Source organism: Pleurodeles waltl, chromosome 7, assembly GCF_031143425.1.
Source record: "Pleurodeles waltl isolate 20211129_DDA chromosome 7, aPleWal1.hap1.20221129, whole genome shotgun sequence".
Lineage (NCBI taxonomy): Eukaryota > Metazoa > Chordata > Amphibia > Caudata > Salamandridae > Pleurodeles > Pleurodeles waltl.
In genome coordinates, this window is record NC_090446.1 from 1,029,028,175 (window position 1) to 1,029,045,265 (window position 17,091).

A 17,091-nucleotide genomic window follows, 5' to 3' on the forward strand; every position below is an offset into this window, starting at 1 on the left:
GGGAGTGGAAGCCCCACTGAGGTAACCACAATCCTTGTCAGGGTGAAACACAAAAAGTCACTAAATTAACCTGTGCTTAACTTTCTGGCAGTGCCTAAAACCACAAAGTGCCACCTGAGGGTATCTGATCATGCCTGACCAGGGCAAACTCACAATGTTAGGCCGACTGTGATGGAGCGTGGGCCGTCTATAGGTCAGAGTTTGGCCTGCAAAAAGATGTACCTGGTTGTCCTTGGGTCTGAGATGCGAGGTCCTGCATCATGCTTCCTCAGAACGTGTGGGTTCTGGGGAGACTGCCAATCAGGAGCTATGAGGTGCTGCAGTGTGAGGCGTTGTGCTGAGTTGCGTCATGCTGCCTCAGTTCCAATGAGGCCACTGATCAGGAGCTGCAACAAGGTGGTGTGATACAAGTTCCTGGATCAATTTTGGGAGAACCATCAGTTTGATAAGCAGGAGTAGACTCTGATGCTAGCCAAGGCCCAGGGCCTGGGGGGGGGGGCACCTCTTGGGGATCAGGACACATGCAGGTCCAGTTGGGTCTGGTCATCTAGGCAGATGCAGGACATGTCTCTGGAGCTCATTGTGTCCCTGTAGCTCACAAAGGAGGCCAGCCATCTAGCCCTAGGAGTCACTCTGCTGTTCCTGGTTTTAAGGGAACATGCCCCCAGGCAGCAGGCCAGTACTTCCAGCAAGAGGGCAGCAGAGCAGTCCTTCTTCTGCGTCTCCCGCAGGTCCAGAAGTCATCTGATGAGTGGCTCTGGAAGTCCAATGCTCATACCTGGTGTCAGGCTGTTAAGTGGAGGGATTCCCTATACTACCCCTCACATCTGGTTCTGGAAAGCTCTTCCCTACCCTTTTCAAGGCTCCAAGAAGTCTGGATGATAAAAGACAGTGCAGGCCTGATGTCTGATCAATTTGTGTGTGCAGGAGGCAAAGCCTTTTGAAAACCAGGTAAGGCAGAGCACAGCTCCGTCCCAGCCATCCTGCTGACACCTAGTCCCCTTTGTGTCATTATCTGGGATGCATATAAAAACCGCAACAGCTGAGCCATTCACAGTCATGTGACCCAGGGTACTGGTAGAAGGCATAAATGGGCGGGTCAAGAAAGTGGCAACTTTCTGAAAGTGGCATTTTCAGAATTGTGACTCAAAATCTGACTTAATATTAAAGAGGATTTTAAATAAGTGTAATAAGGTAACCCAATATTATCTTATGGGAGAGATAGGCCTTACAATATCCTTTAGGATATTTTCACTTCCAGGACATGCAAAACTTACACCCGCATTTCTTACTTTTGAAATACCATGCACTCTGCCCTGGGAGCTTTTAGAGCCTAACTTATGAGTGGCTTATAAGTATTTAAACGGAAAGTTTAGGCCTGACAAAAAGAGTATTTATGCAGGTCGAAATGGCAGTTTAAAACTACACTGCGTGTTGAAGTGGCAGACCTGAGATATGTTTGAAAATTGCTATGCTAGTGTCAAAGAGAGTGCTGTAGGCCCACTAGAAGCATTTCATTTACAGGTCCTGGGTACATGTGGTATCATTTACCAGGGGCTCAGAAGTAAATTAAATGGTCAATTAGGTGTAGGCCAGATATACCATGTTTTAGGGAGCGAGTAAAATCGCTTTACCACTTGTTAGCAGAGGTAAAGTGCACAGCATCCTAAAGCCAACAAAAACAAATTCCGCAAAACCGGAGGGGTGAAGGCAAAAGGTTTGCGGGACAGCCATTCCTCCACAAGCGTCTGGTCTAACATACCTTATACTCTGCCTTTCTGCTTCACAGTATTCGTCACCTTATCAGAATACGTAACTACCTGGGAAAGTAAAGCGGACATATAACTCCCACTGATTGCTTGGAGGAGAACCACAGAGGTGGAGGAAGGCTCCACGGGAATCAGAGGGAACCTCCAAGGAGACTTTTTGCAAGCTGGTGCAGTAATGCACTAAACCTGCCTGCCAGTGGATGTCTTCCCCTCTTCAAACAGAGGCGTTTCCGCCTCCAGTGGAAGAAGGAACACCGCTTTCAAACAAGGGTGTCCTCCACAAGGCAGAAGTAAACTGTAAGAGTTCACACCTATGCTTAGGACAGCATATTATCTGGTGTAATAAGGTGCGCTGTGCATGTCTCTACTGGGTGCACCAAGTTAGAGATGTGACCGGGTACAAACTGAGACAATGCGCTGATGCATAAATTGGGCCCAGATGCATCAATATCTTGTTTCGCAACCTCATTAATAGTAGGGCACTAAGGAAACACCTGATCTGTCCCGTGTGCCTGGACTGGTGAAACATTTCCCTGAATATTTGGTCTGTCCGAATTTTATCTGCACAATGGCAAAGCTGTTCTTGGATCTGAGACACTCTGTTGGGTACTAGTGAGATTTGAGCTTCCGAGGGTGCAAATGCCCTTTCACCCAGAAGCGTCTGTGCATGGTACGCATCATTTTGAATTAAGAGTCCGACTTTGGGCAGAGGACTCACACGTAAATTCTGACTGTCTAGTTCAGAAGTTGCGGTAGGTTTTTTACAGTGCTTAATTTGTTTGTGAAGGGGCCCCATGTTTTTTTTCAGAAACCTGACGCTGAATGTCCACATTGCTGAAAACCAAGGCTATTTAATCTTGACTCCAACTCATGCATCTTCCATCCACCATACTACACTCTCTGTCCCATTATCTCCCTTTTGCGGGTTCTTTTTCAAAGCAGCTTTCTCGCTTTGTCAATGTTTTTCATTCTTTGTTGATGGCTCAAAGTCCTAGGCCTGATGCAATGAAAACTGGCAACAGCCTGCAGAGTATCTCACTTTGGGTGGTGAGTATTTCTCCATAAGAACTCTGAGGGTTCTGTTCCTGATAAAAATTTGAGGTCAAGAGGCCTGTCCTAAGTTCTATAATGGAAAGTTAGGAGTCTTTCCCTTAGGTCGTGAGAGGGGAAAGATCTGTGCCTGATTATACTGTGGAAGGAGAGGATTGTACCTTATACTTGTGTTAGAGATGGACTTCACTTTTCCTCATTTTCCTTCAGGAAGAGAGAGGTCCATCTCTGAGTGTGCTTTCCCAACTGCCAGACAAAATTAAACAAGCATTGGCAAAGCCAAAAATCTGGCGTTGGTTGCTGGCCTTTTGGCTTTGTTAATGCTTGTATTGTGCAAAATCCTTAATGTAAAAAAAGGCCAAAAGCAAAAATATGTTTAGGTCTACGGAAGTACACATTGCCATAGATGTCTGTGGCACTAAAGTGAATGGAGAAGCATATTTATACTCCGTTTGCTCTGAATTAGTGTCATTTTGTTTAATGCTAATTCAGCGCAAACTTAACTCCATATTTATATTTTGGTACTAGACATGTCTAGCACCAAAATATTGGAGTTAAAGTCATTTTTTGCCTGCAGAAAACTACCTTGCATCAATGAGATGAAAGGTAGGCGTACCTGGCCAAAAAATGACGATATGGCCTCAGTGCCAGATTTATCACCGTGCTAAAATCAAGCACAGGGGATGGGGGCCTTAAATAATGGCACTAAGCTTTCTTAGTGCTATTATTTAACGTCTGGGACAGGGCAGGCATTAGGGGACCTGTGGGCCTTTTTTCATGGTCAGAGACATGGAAAGAGCTCACAGGTGCCTTTCCCTAGCCCCAGGGAGACCCCTAACCACACCGGAGGGACAGCGGAGGATGAGGGACCCCATCCCAGGAAAGTATAGGTGAGTAGAGGTAAGTACATTATTTCATTTTTTGTAGTGCCATAGTGGGGCCTAACTTGGGCCCCCCTACATGGCACTGGGCCAAATGGCCCCTGGGCATGGCCATTGGGCTGGGGGACATGCCTCCTGTCTTAACTAAGACAGGAGTCATGTCCATGGGGTTTTAACGTCAGAAAATGACGCTAGTCTGGTTAGAGGCATTATTTATGCCTCTGCACATACTAGCGTCATCCTTTGACACTAAACCCCCTGTTCCCCCTATGTCTCCCCTACCCGGCTAGCATCCTTTTTTATGACGCCAGCTGGGCCTTAACGCCGGCTACTGTCATATCATAAATATGACACCTGGCTGGCGTCTTAGGATGGCACTAGCCGGCAGTATACTTTTTCATGCTAAACTGCGTTAGCGCAGTTTAGCATCAAAAAGTATAAATCAGGGTCTAAATTTGTGTTTGGATGTGCTCCTTGTGAAAGGGCAGAATGCTGTCACTCACAGGGAAGTCAGCCAATGGCTAAAGAGGACTGACCCACTGACCAAGTTGCATGCTCTAGTGAGGGATGTGAGGGGGAATGTTAATGACATAATAACAGACCAATGGATGAAGAAGGGTAGCTGAAAGCCCCACTTAATAAGTAGATTATACATGTAATTTTACGACAGTTACAAGGTATTTGCTATTTATTGGAAAATGGCCTCTCTGAAGGGTCACCCCAAACTTTTTGCCTTCCTCCTTTTCTTTTTCTGACCTAATTTTTGCTGGCTATGAGACTCTGGACACTTTACCACTGCTAACCAGTGCTAAAGTGCTAAAGTGCATGTGCTCTCTCCCTAAAAGCATGGTAACATTAGCTCATACCCAATTGGCCTATTTAATTTACTTGTAAGTCCCAAGTAAAATGCACTACATGGACCTGTAAATTAAATGCTGCTAGAGGGCCAGCAGCACTGATTGAGCCATCCACATGAGTGGCCCCTTAACCATGTCTCAGGCCTGCCATTGCTAGGCATGTGTGTGCAGTTTACGGCCACTTCAACTTGGCATTTAAAACTACTTCCCAAGCCCTAAACACCTATTTTTCTACATATACGGCACCCCTAAAGTAGGCCCTAGGTAACCCATAAGACAGGGTGCTATGTGGCTAAAAGGCGAGACATGCACTTATTTGTTTTACATGTCCTGGTAGTGAAAAACTCATGCATTTGTTTTCCACTACTGTAAGGCCTGCTTCTCTCATAGACTAGCATTAGAACTGCCCTCATATACTTTTGAGTGGAAGATTCTGATCTGGAAAGAGTGGCTCTGTCATGTTTAGTATTTCCAGAATGGTTAAAGAAAACCCTGCTTACCGGTGAAGTTGGATTTAATATTACTATTTTAGAAAGCAGGCATTTCTCTGCACTTACTGCCATCTGTGCCTTGCAGCCTATCTCCAATCCACATCTGGTCTGTGCTGGTTGACAGCTCCCCTTGTGCATTCTACCGAGACAGCCATAAACACAGGACACTCAGTCACATCTGCATATTGAATGGGTCTCCCTGGGCAGGAGGGATGGAGGGGCTCTCTCCTACATTTCAAAGGCCAGTGGCCTGCCCTCACACAAAGGACTGATAACCCCCCAGAGGGATCCTGGTGGACAGGACTGGGCTGAAAAAGGAACTTGTGCACTTCAAAACCACTCTTTCAAGTCTCCCCTACTTTAAAGGCATTTTTGGGTATATAAATTGGGTCTCTGACCCCACCAAATCAGACACGTCTGGATCTACACCTGGTCTCTGTCAGAGAGACTGCCTGGCTACCCAAAAGGACACATATGGACTGCTCTGCTGAAGGACTGCTTCCCTGCTTGATGTCCTGCTGCTTGGTGCTCCTGACTCTGCTGAAAGGACTCTGCCTTCCTCCTAAACTGCTCTAGAAGGGTCTGGATTTAGCTTGCCTCTTAATTTTGAAGTCTCAGGGCCAACAAAGACTTCACCTCTTGAAGAAATCCTTGTGCATCGGAAAATCAACGCAATGCCTTCAGAAATCGACGCAGCACCTACATCATGGCTGGAAATTCACTGCACTGCTGACTGGTCAAATACAGCTCCAGCTTCTCAGCCCAAAATCCAATGCAGCGCCTGCTTCGCGGCTGAAATTTCACTGCATCACCAACCGGATCAACGCAGCACCAGTTCCTTTTCCCAGCGTGCCAAGGATTTTCAACGCATTGTCCCTGGGCGTCAAAATACCTCTGCATCACAATAAGGAACCAAGTCTGCCCTCCTGGAAATCGATGCATCACTTTGCAGCGTGGAAAGAAACAACGCATCATCTGTGCCATGTCTGAAAATTCAACGCACACCTTATTTTTCCACGCATCTCCTTCTCTGTGGTCCCTGTGTGTTGTAATTTTTGACACATCCCAGGTATTGTGTGCTACAAAGAAACAAAAACTGATTCTTAAGGATGGTGACTCTTTTAAATCTTTTAAAAGTGATATATCCTCTTATGCTTATTGGACTATTGTATTTTTGACCTTATATTATTCAGATAAATATGATCTATTTTTCTAAACCTGTGTGGTGTATTTTTGTGGAGTTCTCACTGTGTTATTGTATGATTTATTGCACAAATACTTTACACATTGCCTTCTAAGTTAGGCCTGCATGCTCTGTGCCAAGCTCCCATAGAGTGAGCACAGAGTAATTTGGGTTGTGTTGTGACTTACCCTGACTAGGATTGTGGTCCCTACTTGGACAAGGGTGTATACTTCTGCCAAATAGAGAACCCATTTCTAACACTAACATAGACCTAAAAATGTAACCCACTAAACTATACAAATAACAGAACAAAAATATTAGTCAAAGTAAGTGAATACCTTGCAAAAAATGGCAAAAGTTCCCTTAAAGTGGCAACCACTTGAAAATATTTTCCTCTTGAATTCTGCAAGGCTCCATGCTGTCAAAACTTTGGATGGCAAAAACAAAACGGATATTGTATTCTAGTACAGTTCTTGCTGACAAATTAATCTGCTTTACATATTATTCCTGAACTAAAAATCACCTTTTGAGAAATTACTAGAAATTCAGAATTTACAAAAATGTGACGATTCAGATAGCAGTGTGATTAAGAGACACAGAGGCCCTGTGGGCATTGTACTCTTGAAAAATGGAGCCAGCTAGTGTCAGTCTCCAAATCAGCCTGGTAAGGGTAGTTTTGATCAACACCTTGTACAGCATGAATTAGCAAGGAGCCATGAGGCTCCCTCCTATTCAGAGTATGCAAACATGCACAAGAGTCAAAGATCAGAAAATTGAAGCTGCGGTGGCATGAGAAAAGAATGAGCATGGACAAAGGTTGGTCCCTATCTTGCAATTCCAACGTGACCCTATGTAGAAGAGTCTAACTTCCGGGACCCATCTTTGCATAGTCAGCAGTGAACAATATATTGCACACTAGATTATCTTCCTGGACCTGAATTATATATCAGGTGCATTGGCAGCAGCAGACCATTCACAAAGGGCCTGAACACACAAGTATTGTGATGTCTTTACTACAAGTTGAGTATTTTGCACCTGCTCCTGTCACAGCACATTAGTAAAAGATATGGAGGGAGATTTACAAACATTGTATGCCGGGTTAGCATCACAAAATGATGCTAACCAGAACAAAATGTTTTTTATCTAATTTACACATTTATTGCTAACCCTACACTTTTTTTCTGGCCAGACATATTTTGGGCCAGATTCACAAGGTCCTTGCGCCCCTTAGCAGAACATTTGCAGCAAAATGTCTGCCCATGTGTGACGCTAACGGGCCACTACCATAGCGCCATATATATAACAATGTAGGTTTGCACCACCTTGTAAACCCTTTGCGCAACATCATGCATAATATATGCATGATGTATGCAAAGGGGGCGTTCCCTCATTAGAGGATCACTAAAATGACGCAATAGAATCTACAAGATTCCACTGCACTATTTATAGCATCATAATTTAACGCCTGCTTAACACGGGCATTAAAATGAGTCTCCCGTTGATTTCAATGGGCCTCTTAACACTATACTGGATTAGCGTCATTTTTTTAATGCCAATCCAGTATAGCATTACAATACCGTCAAAAAAATTATGCTGTTGCCCCTAAGATGCGCCATGGTACACCATACTGAAAATACGGCACTACCTTGGTAGCGTTCGGGGTGCAAGGGGGGCCACAAGAATAGTGACGCATCACTAGTGATGCCCCACTTTCTTGTAAGTATGGCCCTTTGTTTGCAATCAACATATACATTAGTAGGCTAAATTAGGACTAATATGTTAAGTTTGGACAAGGAAACATTCTTAATTCATTCATATGTAGCTTTGGAATTCATTTCTTATCTTGTATTAAGTGCTGGGGAATTTTTCAGGTTTACAGACTCTTCTACCAATAATCAACCACCCTCTGGAGACTTGCTAATGTACAGAAAGTTGGCTTTGGTTGCTCTCCTCATTCCTGGGTAGTTTACAAACTGAAATGACATATCAAAAGACACCTTTATTTCAGGTGATGAGCACACTGTTTTATAACTGTACAGACCTATCTGGGCCTACAGAAATAATTAGCAGCATTTTTATACCATGTTTGCACTGAATTTGCGCTATTTCTTTTTTTACCCAATTTCGACGCAAACTTAACTCCAAATTTTTATTTTGCCTCTAGACACATCTAGCTTCAAAATATTGGAGTTAGCACCATTTTATTTTTGTATGCATGCACCTACCTTGTGTCAATGAGATGCACGGTAGGTGTTCCCATCTAAAAAATGGTGCTATCCCCATACTTATCCCCCGGTGCTAAAATGACGCACAAAGCTTGCTTTGCCCCATTATTTAATGCCTGGGCCAGACTAGGTGTTAGGTGACCTGTGGACCCATGTCCATGGTGAAATACCATGGAATGGGCCCACAGGTGCCCACCCCATGCCCCAGGAATGCCCCCAATGACACCAGAGGATGGTGAATCCCATCACAGGTAAGTGTAGGTAAGTATAAAAAAAAAGAAATTAAGTGCCGTTGGGTGCCCCCCTGCATGGCACGGGGTGCAATGGCCATGCCCAGGGGACCTTGGTCCCCTGTGCTGGCCACTGGGGTAGTGGGCATGACTCCTGGCTTTCCTAAGACAGGAGTCATGTGGTATAGGTGGTTTTGCATCAGGAAATGACGCAAGGCTGGTTAGAGGCATTTTTTTTGCCTCTAACCAGCCTAGCGTAATTTTTTGAGGCAAAACCCACTTCCCATGAACTGCCACTACCACCTGGCTAACGTCATTTTTTCGGACGCTAGCCCACCCTGAGCGCCGGCTTGCGGGATTTCATAAATTTGTCACCCAGCTGGCGCTTTGGAATGACAAGAGGCGGTGCTAAACCTTTTGCTGCAAAACTGCGCTTGCGCAGTTTTGCTTCAAAAAGTGTAAATATGCTCCTTCGTTCAAAAAGCCTTGCCAATTTGAACCCTCCCATTTGTATTTATATTATCCCTCCACATTGCAATCTGACATTTTTAGCACATGTAGGGTGTCAGTTAGCACTTAATTTATCTAATAAGTACATACGGAACACAACTTACCTTGTGTCCATCATGTGATCCTCCAAAGAGAATGTCCGATGCCTCCACGCCATCGAAGTGCCTGCCAGGTGGCAGACTCGCATTTGCCAGGAACGTCAATGTGGGAAATATATCTAAAACACTGGTGAAATCAAAGTGTGGTAAGATATATAGAACACACAACGTACCGTAAGTTAGTCAGTGCAAATGTATAAAAAGCGAAAGAGGAAATATATCTATTGATACAACATGTGTTTCACCACAATATGTCAAGTGAAGCTCTTTATAAGTTCTTGTACTCCTAACATTTCATAAATATTACAACTCATTTCAAAACTACATGATACAACATCGCACTTACTGAATCGCAAAATGTGTTTAGTATATTTAAAAAGGGCATTCAAGCTCCGGGAAAGCATTCCTGGAGCTGGGAGCAGGAGATACACAGATTCCCATTAACAATGAAACAGTCGAACCCTGGTTCAGCGAATCCAAGGGCTATTCTGTTTTTTGGGGAACTTCCTACTGCATCAGGCGGTGTTTTAGAGAGCTCGTCTTGATTCTGAGCGTACCAGATTCTAAGCTTATGGATGCTCCTTTTTGTGAGACCAGACTTCTGTCATGTTATGGTTGACAGAAGCGGAAGGCTGAGGCAACTGATTAACCCATTGCAGGATAAGGTGCACATGCCTTTTTAATAAACCTAGTGAGACTCAAGATAATTAGAAACGCTAGGTCATATTTTTATCCTCTATGGTCAGGGCTAAAATGTTTTTAGACAAAATAAATTGGAACTTGGGTAATACAAGATATAAATGTGACAAGGGAGGTGAGCCAGGATTCTGTTATAAAGCCTAGATATATCAGATATATTATAGGTTTGCTCTTCATGGTCACTTTTAGGCATATCTTCTTTTTCCCTTTCCTTTCTTATGTTTTCCTCCCCACTCCTCTGTGTGTTTTCATTTCCTCCTCTTTTTTTCTTTCCTTTTCTTTTTGCTTATTAGCTCGGGAAAGCTTTCAAATGCTTGTACAGGTGGGAAGACTGTGGAATGTGGAATGAGCACTGGGCACGGGGCAGAGGTTGGTGGGCGGGCAAACCATCAATAGACCAACAATGGGTCTGAATGCTTTACTAGGGTGGATGGAAGGGGGGATGGGTAAAGGTATGTGGGGTGAGGGCTGACATGTTGGTATGTGGCAAGAGGGTGGGGCTGAGAGGTTTAAGGGCAGGAAAAAAAGAGTATAGAAGTCAGACACAGGAAGGGATGTATCATGACAGAAGATCAGAATTCTCAAAGGACAAGGAAATATATTTGGGACAGTGAAACAAGAGAGATTCCCCTGAGGTATGGGAGGATAGGTAATGAGAGCAGTGTTCAAATAATCAGATCAAATGATGCAACATAGGTACCTGTGCTTCTGCACAGCTCGAGTGTGTGGGTTAAATGATAAAGTCAAAATTGGGAAGGCAGTGGCAGGGTTTAGAACTATGAGGGCAGATATCATCTGTGTACAAGAGACTCATGTAGCATGGGAGAAAAGCGATTGGCTGTAAACTCTGGGCTGTACTCTCCTGGCTCGTACATCCCAGAGATCAGCCACTCAGGGATTAGCAATCTTATCTAGCATATCCAGAACAATGGGTGTGTGATGAAAAGAAGCCTCACTGACAAACTAGGAACATGGGTAATAGTGGAATGTCAGGTGGGGGGTAATCTTTACTTTATGCTCCGTACACAGATCCAATCTAGATGAAGCCTCAGTCACTGATCACCTTGGATGTGCCAACCGTATATGGATCAGTGTGCCAGTTAGTGAGACATCATGGGTTGGTCGATGTTTGGGATAGGATAAAATCTCCTGACATAGGATATACATATTTCCCCTACCCACACAAGAAATTTGTATGACTAGATTACTTTTTAATGTCTGCCGGTTTAGGCAGAAAGCTCAGTGTAGAGAGATTCCCTAGTGTTTTTTCAAACCATAATCCCTTGATTCTGGAGATCCAGGTTGGGTGGATAACCAGGCCAACTCAGAATCTGAAGTTCAACAGAAAATTGCTCCTTAACTCCCAATATATCAAGCAAATGATGACATGGCTAATAGACTTTCTGACAATAAATAGAGGTACTTTCTGATATTTGACCTTCTTGGAAAGTCAAATATCAGACTGTGAGAGGGGCGTTCAAGATTTGGAAGCAACTCAAAGCTAGAGATTTTGAGTTGCTTTCAGATCTTGAACACCCCTCTCACTGTCTGATATATTTTTTTATAACTCTGTTTTTATTGATTTTATAATGCAGAACCAAAAAAAACAATACAGTGCATATCAATGCGAGTCACCACAAATATCTTCTTTGAGGACAGAGTACAGACACAGTCAGGAATATGCATCAACAGCAACCAATGCAGTAATATTTCCTCTCAGCCTCCCCCACCAGCTAACATCCTCATGTAGCCAATCCTTATGTAATTTAAAAGTACCAGAATTTCAACATCGCCACAGTTGGTTGTCACCATTATATTCAACATATACATTCCGTTATACAATCAACATCATCGGTGCTCCATTCAGAGTTTAAATTCTCCGTAACAGTGAAACGTTCAAATATCATTCCCCATGCAATCAAGTCAGTTAGGGCCCCTTCCTCCCTAAGTGTTATCCGCATATGTTGTTCTTCTGCATTGCTTCAAGTCTCACATCCGTGAGCTCTTCAACCTCTTCAACCTTCCCAACCACCTCCACCAAAACCGCTGCACCTGCCTGCAGGTCCAGGCCAAATGTAGTAAGGAGGCACTTAATGCACCACATCTAGGACACCCGGCCTCTTTGTTAGGTCCATCTTGTTGAGATGATCAGGTGTAATATAAGTATGGTGCACAAAATTGAAATGTAGAAGCTTAAACTTATTATTGCATGAGACTGTGTGCACCAGCGACAGAGCCGTAGTCCAATCAGTATCCTCTATAGGATCCCCCAGTTCTTGCTCCCAGGCCATCCGCGCAACACATACCACACCTGGTTGATCCCCCCGAAGAGCTCTATAAAACAGAGTAAATAAATGAGTCTCATCACCCCAATTTATCAGCCCGTTCAACACCTTCAAGGCCGGTGGGGGGACTGGGAAACCACACCAGATCTCCCGGACCACACTCTCCATTTTGGCATACTGCAGGAACTGACCAGGGCCCGAATCAAACGTATTCTGTGCCTCCTGAAAGGATATAACCCCCCATTAGGGTATAAGTTCCCCGCTACAAGACATCCTCCTGCTCTCCAGCTTTCAAAGGACGTGAAGTTATCCATATCCCGAAACGGGGCCAAGTCCCATATCTTCAGTTCCTTATCAAACAGAGCATGTCGAATCACTTTCTTAATGGCTTGCTCCCAAATCCATGCAGTAGTTCTGACCAAGTATGGGACAGCTGTTTCCGACTGACCACCATTCATCAGCACGTGTGCTAATGTATCTTTGCCCATCATTCCTTCAAATAGTTGCTTCTCCCAACTGTCTGACTCAGTCATCCACTTTGCAGCATGTTGCAAATGCGCTGCATAATAATAATGCCTAATACTAGGGATAGCCAACCCTCCATCTTCCAGCTCCCTCTTCAGTGTGGACAGCGCCACTCTACTGCAACGCCCTGCCCACACCAACGAGATAAGTAAACTGTCCAGGCGACTAAAGAGCCGAGCAGCTAATGGAAATAAAGAATTCTGTACCAGGTATAAACACCGTGGCAAAATCACCATCTTTGCTAGAGCCGCCCTTCCCATTACCGAAAAAGGCAGCCTGACCCAGAACGACACCGAGCCTTCAATGCCAGTCACTACTCGTTCTACGTTATGTATTTCATGCGCTACCACAGTGTGGGTAACCAAGATACCCAGGTATCTCCAACTTTCCAGCTCCCACCGGAGCCCCACCACCGGTAAGTCCACCAGAGGTGCACCAGAGAGCAGCCCTAGAGGAAACAGGAGCAACTTATTCCTATTCACCTTGAGACCAGTTACAGCCCCAGACTCCTCCAGTAACCGCAACAGCAGAGGTACCAAAATACTTGGCTCTCGAAGATATATCAACGCATCATCTGTGTATAATGAGATGATGTGGGTAACCTGCCCCACCCGAATGCCCCAGGGGGCCAATTCCTCACCAGCCACACTGCCAGTGGTTCCACTGCTAAGGTGAAAAGAAGCTGTGAAAGTGGACACCCCTCTCTGGTTCCCCTGGCAATTACCCAGGATTCCAATATTTCCCCTCCCACCTGAACACATGCGGAGGGTGCAGTATAAAGCAAGCAAACTCACTCACAGAATTGGGGGCCAAACCCCATTCCCCGCAGTACAGCCAGGAGGTAGCCCCAATCCACCGTATCAAAGGCCTTTTCTAGGTCCAATGATGCTAGCACCAATTTGTCTCCCGCACCTATAGTTTCATGCAAGACGTGCCAAACGGCGTAAGTTATAAGTCATACTACGGCCAGGTATGAAATCGCATTGGCCTTCATGTACCAGACCCCGAATCACTCCATGTAGCCGAGTAGCCAATATCTTACACAGGATCTTGACATCACTATTCAGCATGTTGAGCAGCCTACAGGAGAAGGGATCACCCGGATCCCCCCCTAGGTTTGAGCATTAGGCAAATGATGCCCTGGCACATGGACTTCGGTAGGACATCTGTGCCCTGGCCTCCTCAAACACCGCCAATAATTTCTCTCACAGAAGGAGCGAAAATATCTGATAGAGCTCGATCGGAAACCCACTCCTGCCTGGGGACTTAGGTTTTGACAATGCCTCCACCGCAGCACTCACTTCCTCTAAAGTTATCTCAGCCTCCAAACTCTCCATACTCTCAGGTTCCAGCTGTGGGAGTCACCTCTGCTTCAGGAACTCTCCCAAATAATCATCTAGCACCAATGCACCAGCATGTGATACTGCCTGCAAATGTTCCACTAATACTTTAAAAATATCCCTGCGATTAGTAATCAGTACTCCTTTAGCATTCCTGATATGTAGAGTGGGGGGGGGAATTCCACTTCCCACTTTAGGATCCATGCCAGTAATTTACCGGATTTGTCCCCCTCCCTGAGTAGACACTGTCTGTAGGACCTACGTACCTACGTGTTACCTTATCTAGTGTCTCCCAGCATCTATTGACTTCCCAATACAACTGAAGCTGCTCTTTTTTTGCCTCTCTTGTTATTAGTGTCTGGTGCTGCATAGCCGCTAGCTTACCCTCCCATTTGTTGAGATCCTGTTCTATTGGTCTGCGCGCCCGCAAGTGGTGCCTATACACATCACTCTCAGAACGGCTTTCATGGCCTCCTACTCCATTCCTCTAGAGGCCATAGAGCCCAATTCAAGGCTATGTAGTCTTTAATGGCAACTGCCATTTTGTCACGACAGACAGCATCTGTCAGATATTCTCTAGGCATGCACCAACTACGTGTCACCCTGGCTTCTGACCCCCAGTGCAGCTGCATCAATACCGGTGCATGATCAGATAGAAACCTCCCCATATGTTTGATATCCAACACTTGTGAGCAACGCAATCCACCCAGGAGGAAGCGGTCCAGCTGACTATACGTATTATGTGTCTTGGAATGACAGGTATACTCCCTACTCTCTTGGTGAAGCTCCCTCCACCCGGCCCATAATCCTAAATTGTGCATGACCGCTGTGAGGGACCTCGCCATTAACGGTTTAGTACTTTGTTTAGATGGGTAACGATCTTTCTCACCGTCCAATATACAATTAAAGTCTCCAGCCCATCTTATAGGAGCCCCCACCCCTTCCCCCAAAACCTCAGGTATATTATCATAGAAGCAAAGATCATCTGTGTTGGGTGCATAAGTGTTAAGAACAGTAAGGGGCGCCCCATCTAACGTACCCTGTAGGAGTATATATCTCCCCTCCACATCAGCTTTGCTGGAGACATGTGTAAATGGGACCCCTGGCACAACCCGTATTGCTACTTCACTAGCCTAAGAGGAAAAGGACGAGGAGAACACTTAACCCCACGATTTCTTAGAAAGTTTTTGTGTTTCCCCTTTCGACATGTGTGTTTACTGTAAACAGGCTATTTGAACCTTATGTCACCGCTGGAAAAAATGCACCCTATAGCGCGCTGTGTAGCTTTTCAGCCCCCTGACATTGCATGTCAGCATGTTAATCAGTTGACCCATACTAATGCTCTGTATATTCCCTCCACCATTGACCTCCTCCCACCACCCCCCTTCTGCAAAGAGAAGGCAAGTTGAGTACTTATTTCACATCCCACATACAAACATGCACTACTGTTGTAATCATCAAACACATGCACACCTGCACTAACTAAATAAACCCAAACCCCCACGCCCACCCCGGATAAACAGTAAAACAAACACATCAAAGCGTGCGGTAGAGCCATATGTGTAAATGCTACCAGGACAACAGCCTAATCCCCAACACCCCCAACTTCAAGATCCTACCACAGCAGTGGAGGTAACCACCCCCCACCCTGTATGCGAAATACACCGTGCCTGCATGCCTAATCAGTCATATTCCAATAAGGGCAGTCCCCCACCCCCGGTCATATAATGTGAACTCAAGAAGTGCCCTTTCGGTTTCAGATCCGATATAATCCAGGTACTCCTTACTGTGCAAGGAGTGGACTTCCAGCCTAATAACATGCCCCCCCAGAGACAAGCGGGACAACATTATCCAGTCGGGAAAATTACCGTTAACTGTCAACAGAAATCATCTCCACTCCCACATCAGGTGCTACAGTCGGTCTGGCAGCCAGTTCAGGAACCACCACCGCCATTGTACCATCCTGTGGAATTTCAATTCTGACGTCATCGCTGGCTCCCCGCCCCACGGAGACCTTCATCTGGCTCTCCCCGCGTTTCCTCCAGTCTGAGCCATCCACACCAGAAACACAACCAGCCACCGAACCAGCCCGTCCAGATCTACCCAGAGCAACTTTGCCCCACATTTCCAATCATCTCCAGACCTCTACTGGGTGTTCAAAAAAGTGGGATTTGCCTTGCGAGAGCACGTTTAAATGCATAGGATACAGTGACATATAGCTAATGTTAATTGCATGAAGCGTGGCCTTCACCTCCAGAAACCTTTTTCTAGAGGGCTGTACCTTGTTCGTATAGTCAGGATAAATGGAGATTTCGCAATTCTCAAAAACAGCCTTGTCGGTTTCATGGGTAGCCTGTAGGATACAGTCTCTATCCTTATAGTTCAAAAGACGTGCAATTACAGCCCTCGGGGGGTAGTAAGCCTAGGAGGTGTAACCAGGGTGCTATGAGCACGCTACAGCACAAACACCTTGGATAGCCCAGCAGGCTGTAGTACATCTCTGATCCAGAATTCCACGAAGCCCTCCACATTGGAACCCTCTGCGGGCTCCGGAAACCCAAGAAGGCACATGTTATTCCGTCGGGACATACCCTCTGCTTCCTCCAGTCTCACCTCCATCACCCCAACTTTGGAAGTGGCCTGTGCCATCTGCCTTCATAGAGCCCCAACCTCCGTCTGCAAATCCACAATAGACCTCTCTGCAACTTTGACCTTATCAGAGACTTTCCCGAGGTCCACTCGGAGGAGGTTCACCTCCACAGCCACTGTCTCTATCTTCCACTCAAGGGCCACCCTCGAGCCCTGTATGGCCACCAGAAGTTTGCAACGGTTCCTCAACAGCAGCTGGCGTGCCCAGATCATCTCTGGGCCCACCCACATGGGTCTGGCGCTGTGGCAATGGAGTAGGGGTAGTGTATTGCTCCATAGTGTTTCCCTGCAACACAGCT

The 17,091-nt window shown here is 45.5% G+C and overlaps 1 protein-coding gene across 7 annotated transcripts in view; it reads right to left on the minus strand.

Moving 5' to 3' along the window:
* Positions 1-17,091, minus strand: part of ARSG (arylsulfatase G) — a 1,341,775-nt gene that overhangs the window by 38,923 nt on the left and 1,285,761 nt on the right. For all 7 annotated transcript variants that reach the window (XM_069199865.1, XM_069199861.1, XM_069199863.1 and 4 more), the window contains one exon: positions 9,301-9,421. In XM_069199865.1, coding sequence (XP_069055966.1) covers positions 9,301-9,421 — 121 coding nt within the window. The remainder of the gene's footprint in view (positions 1-9,300; positions 9,422-17,091) is intronic.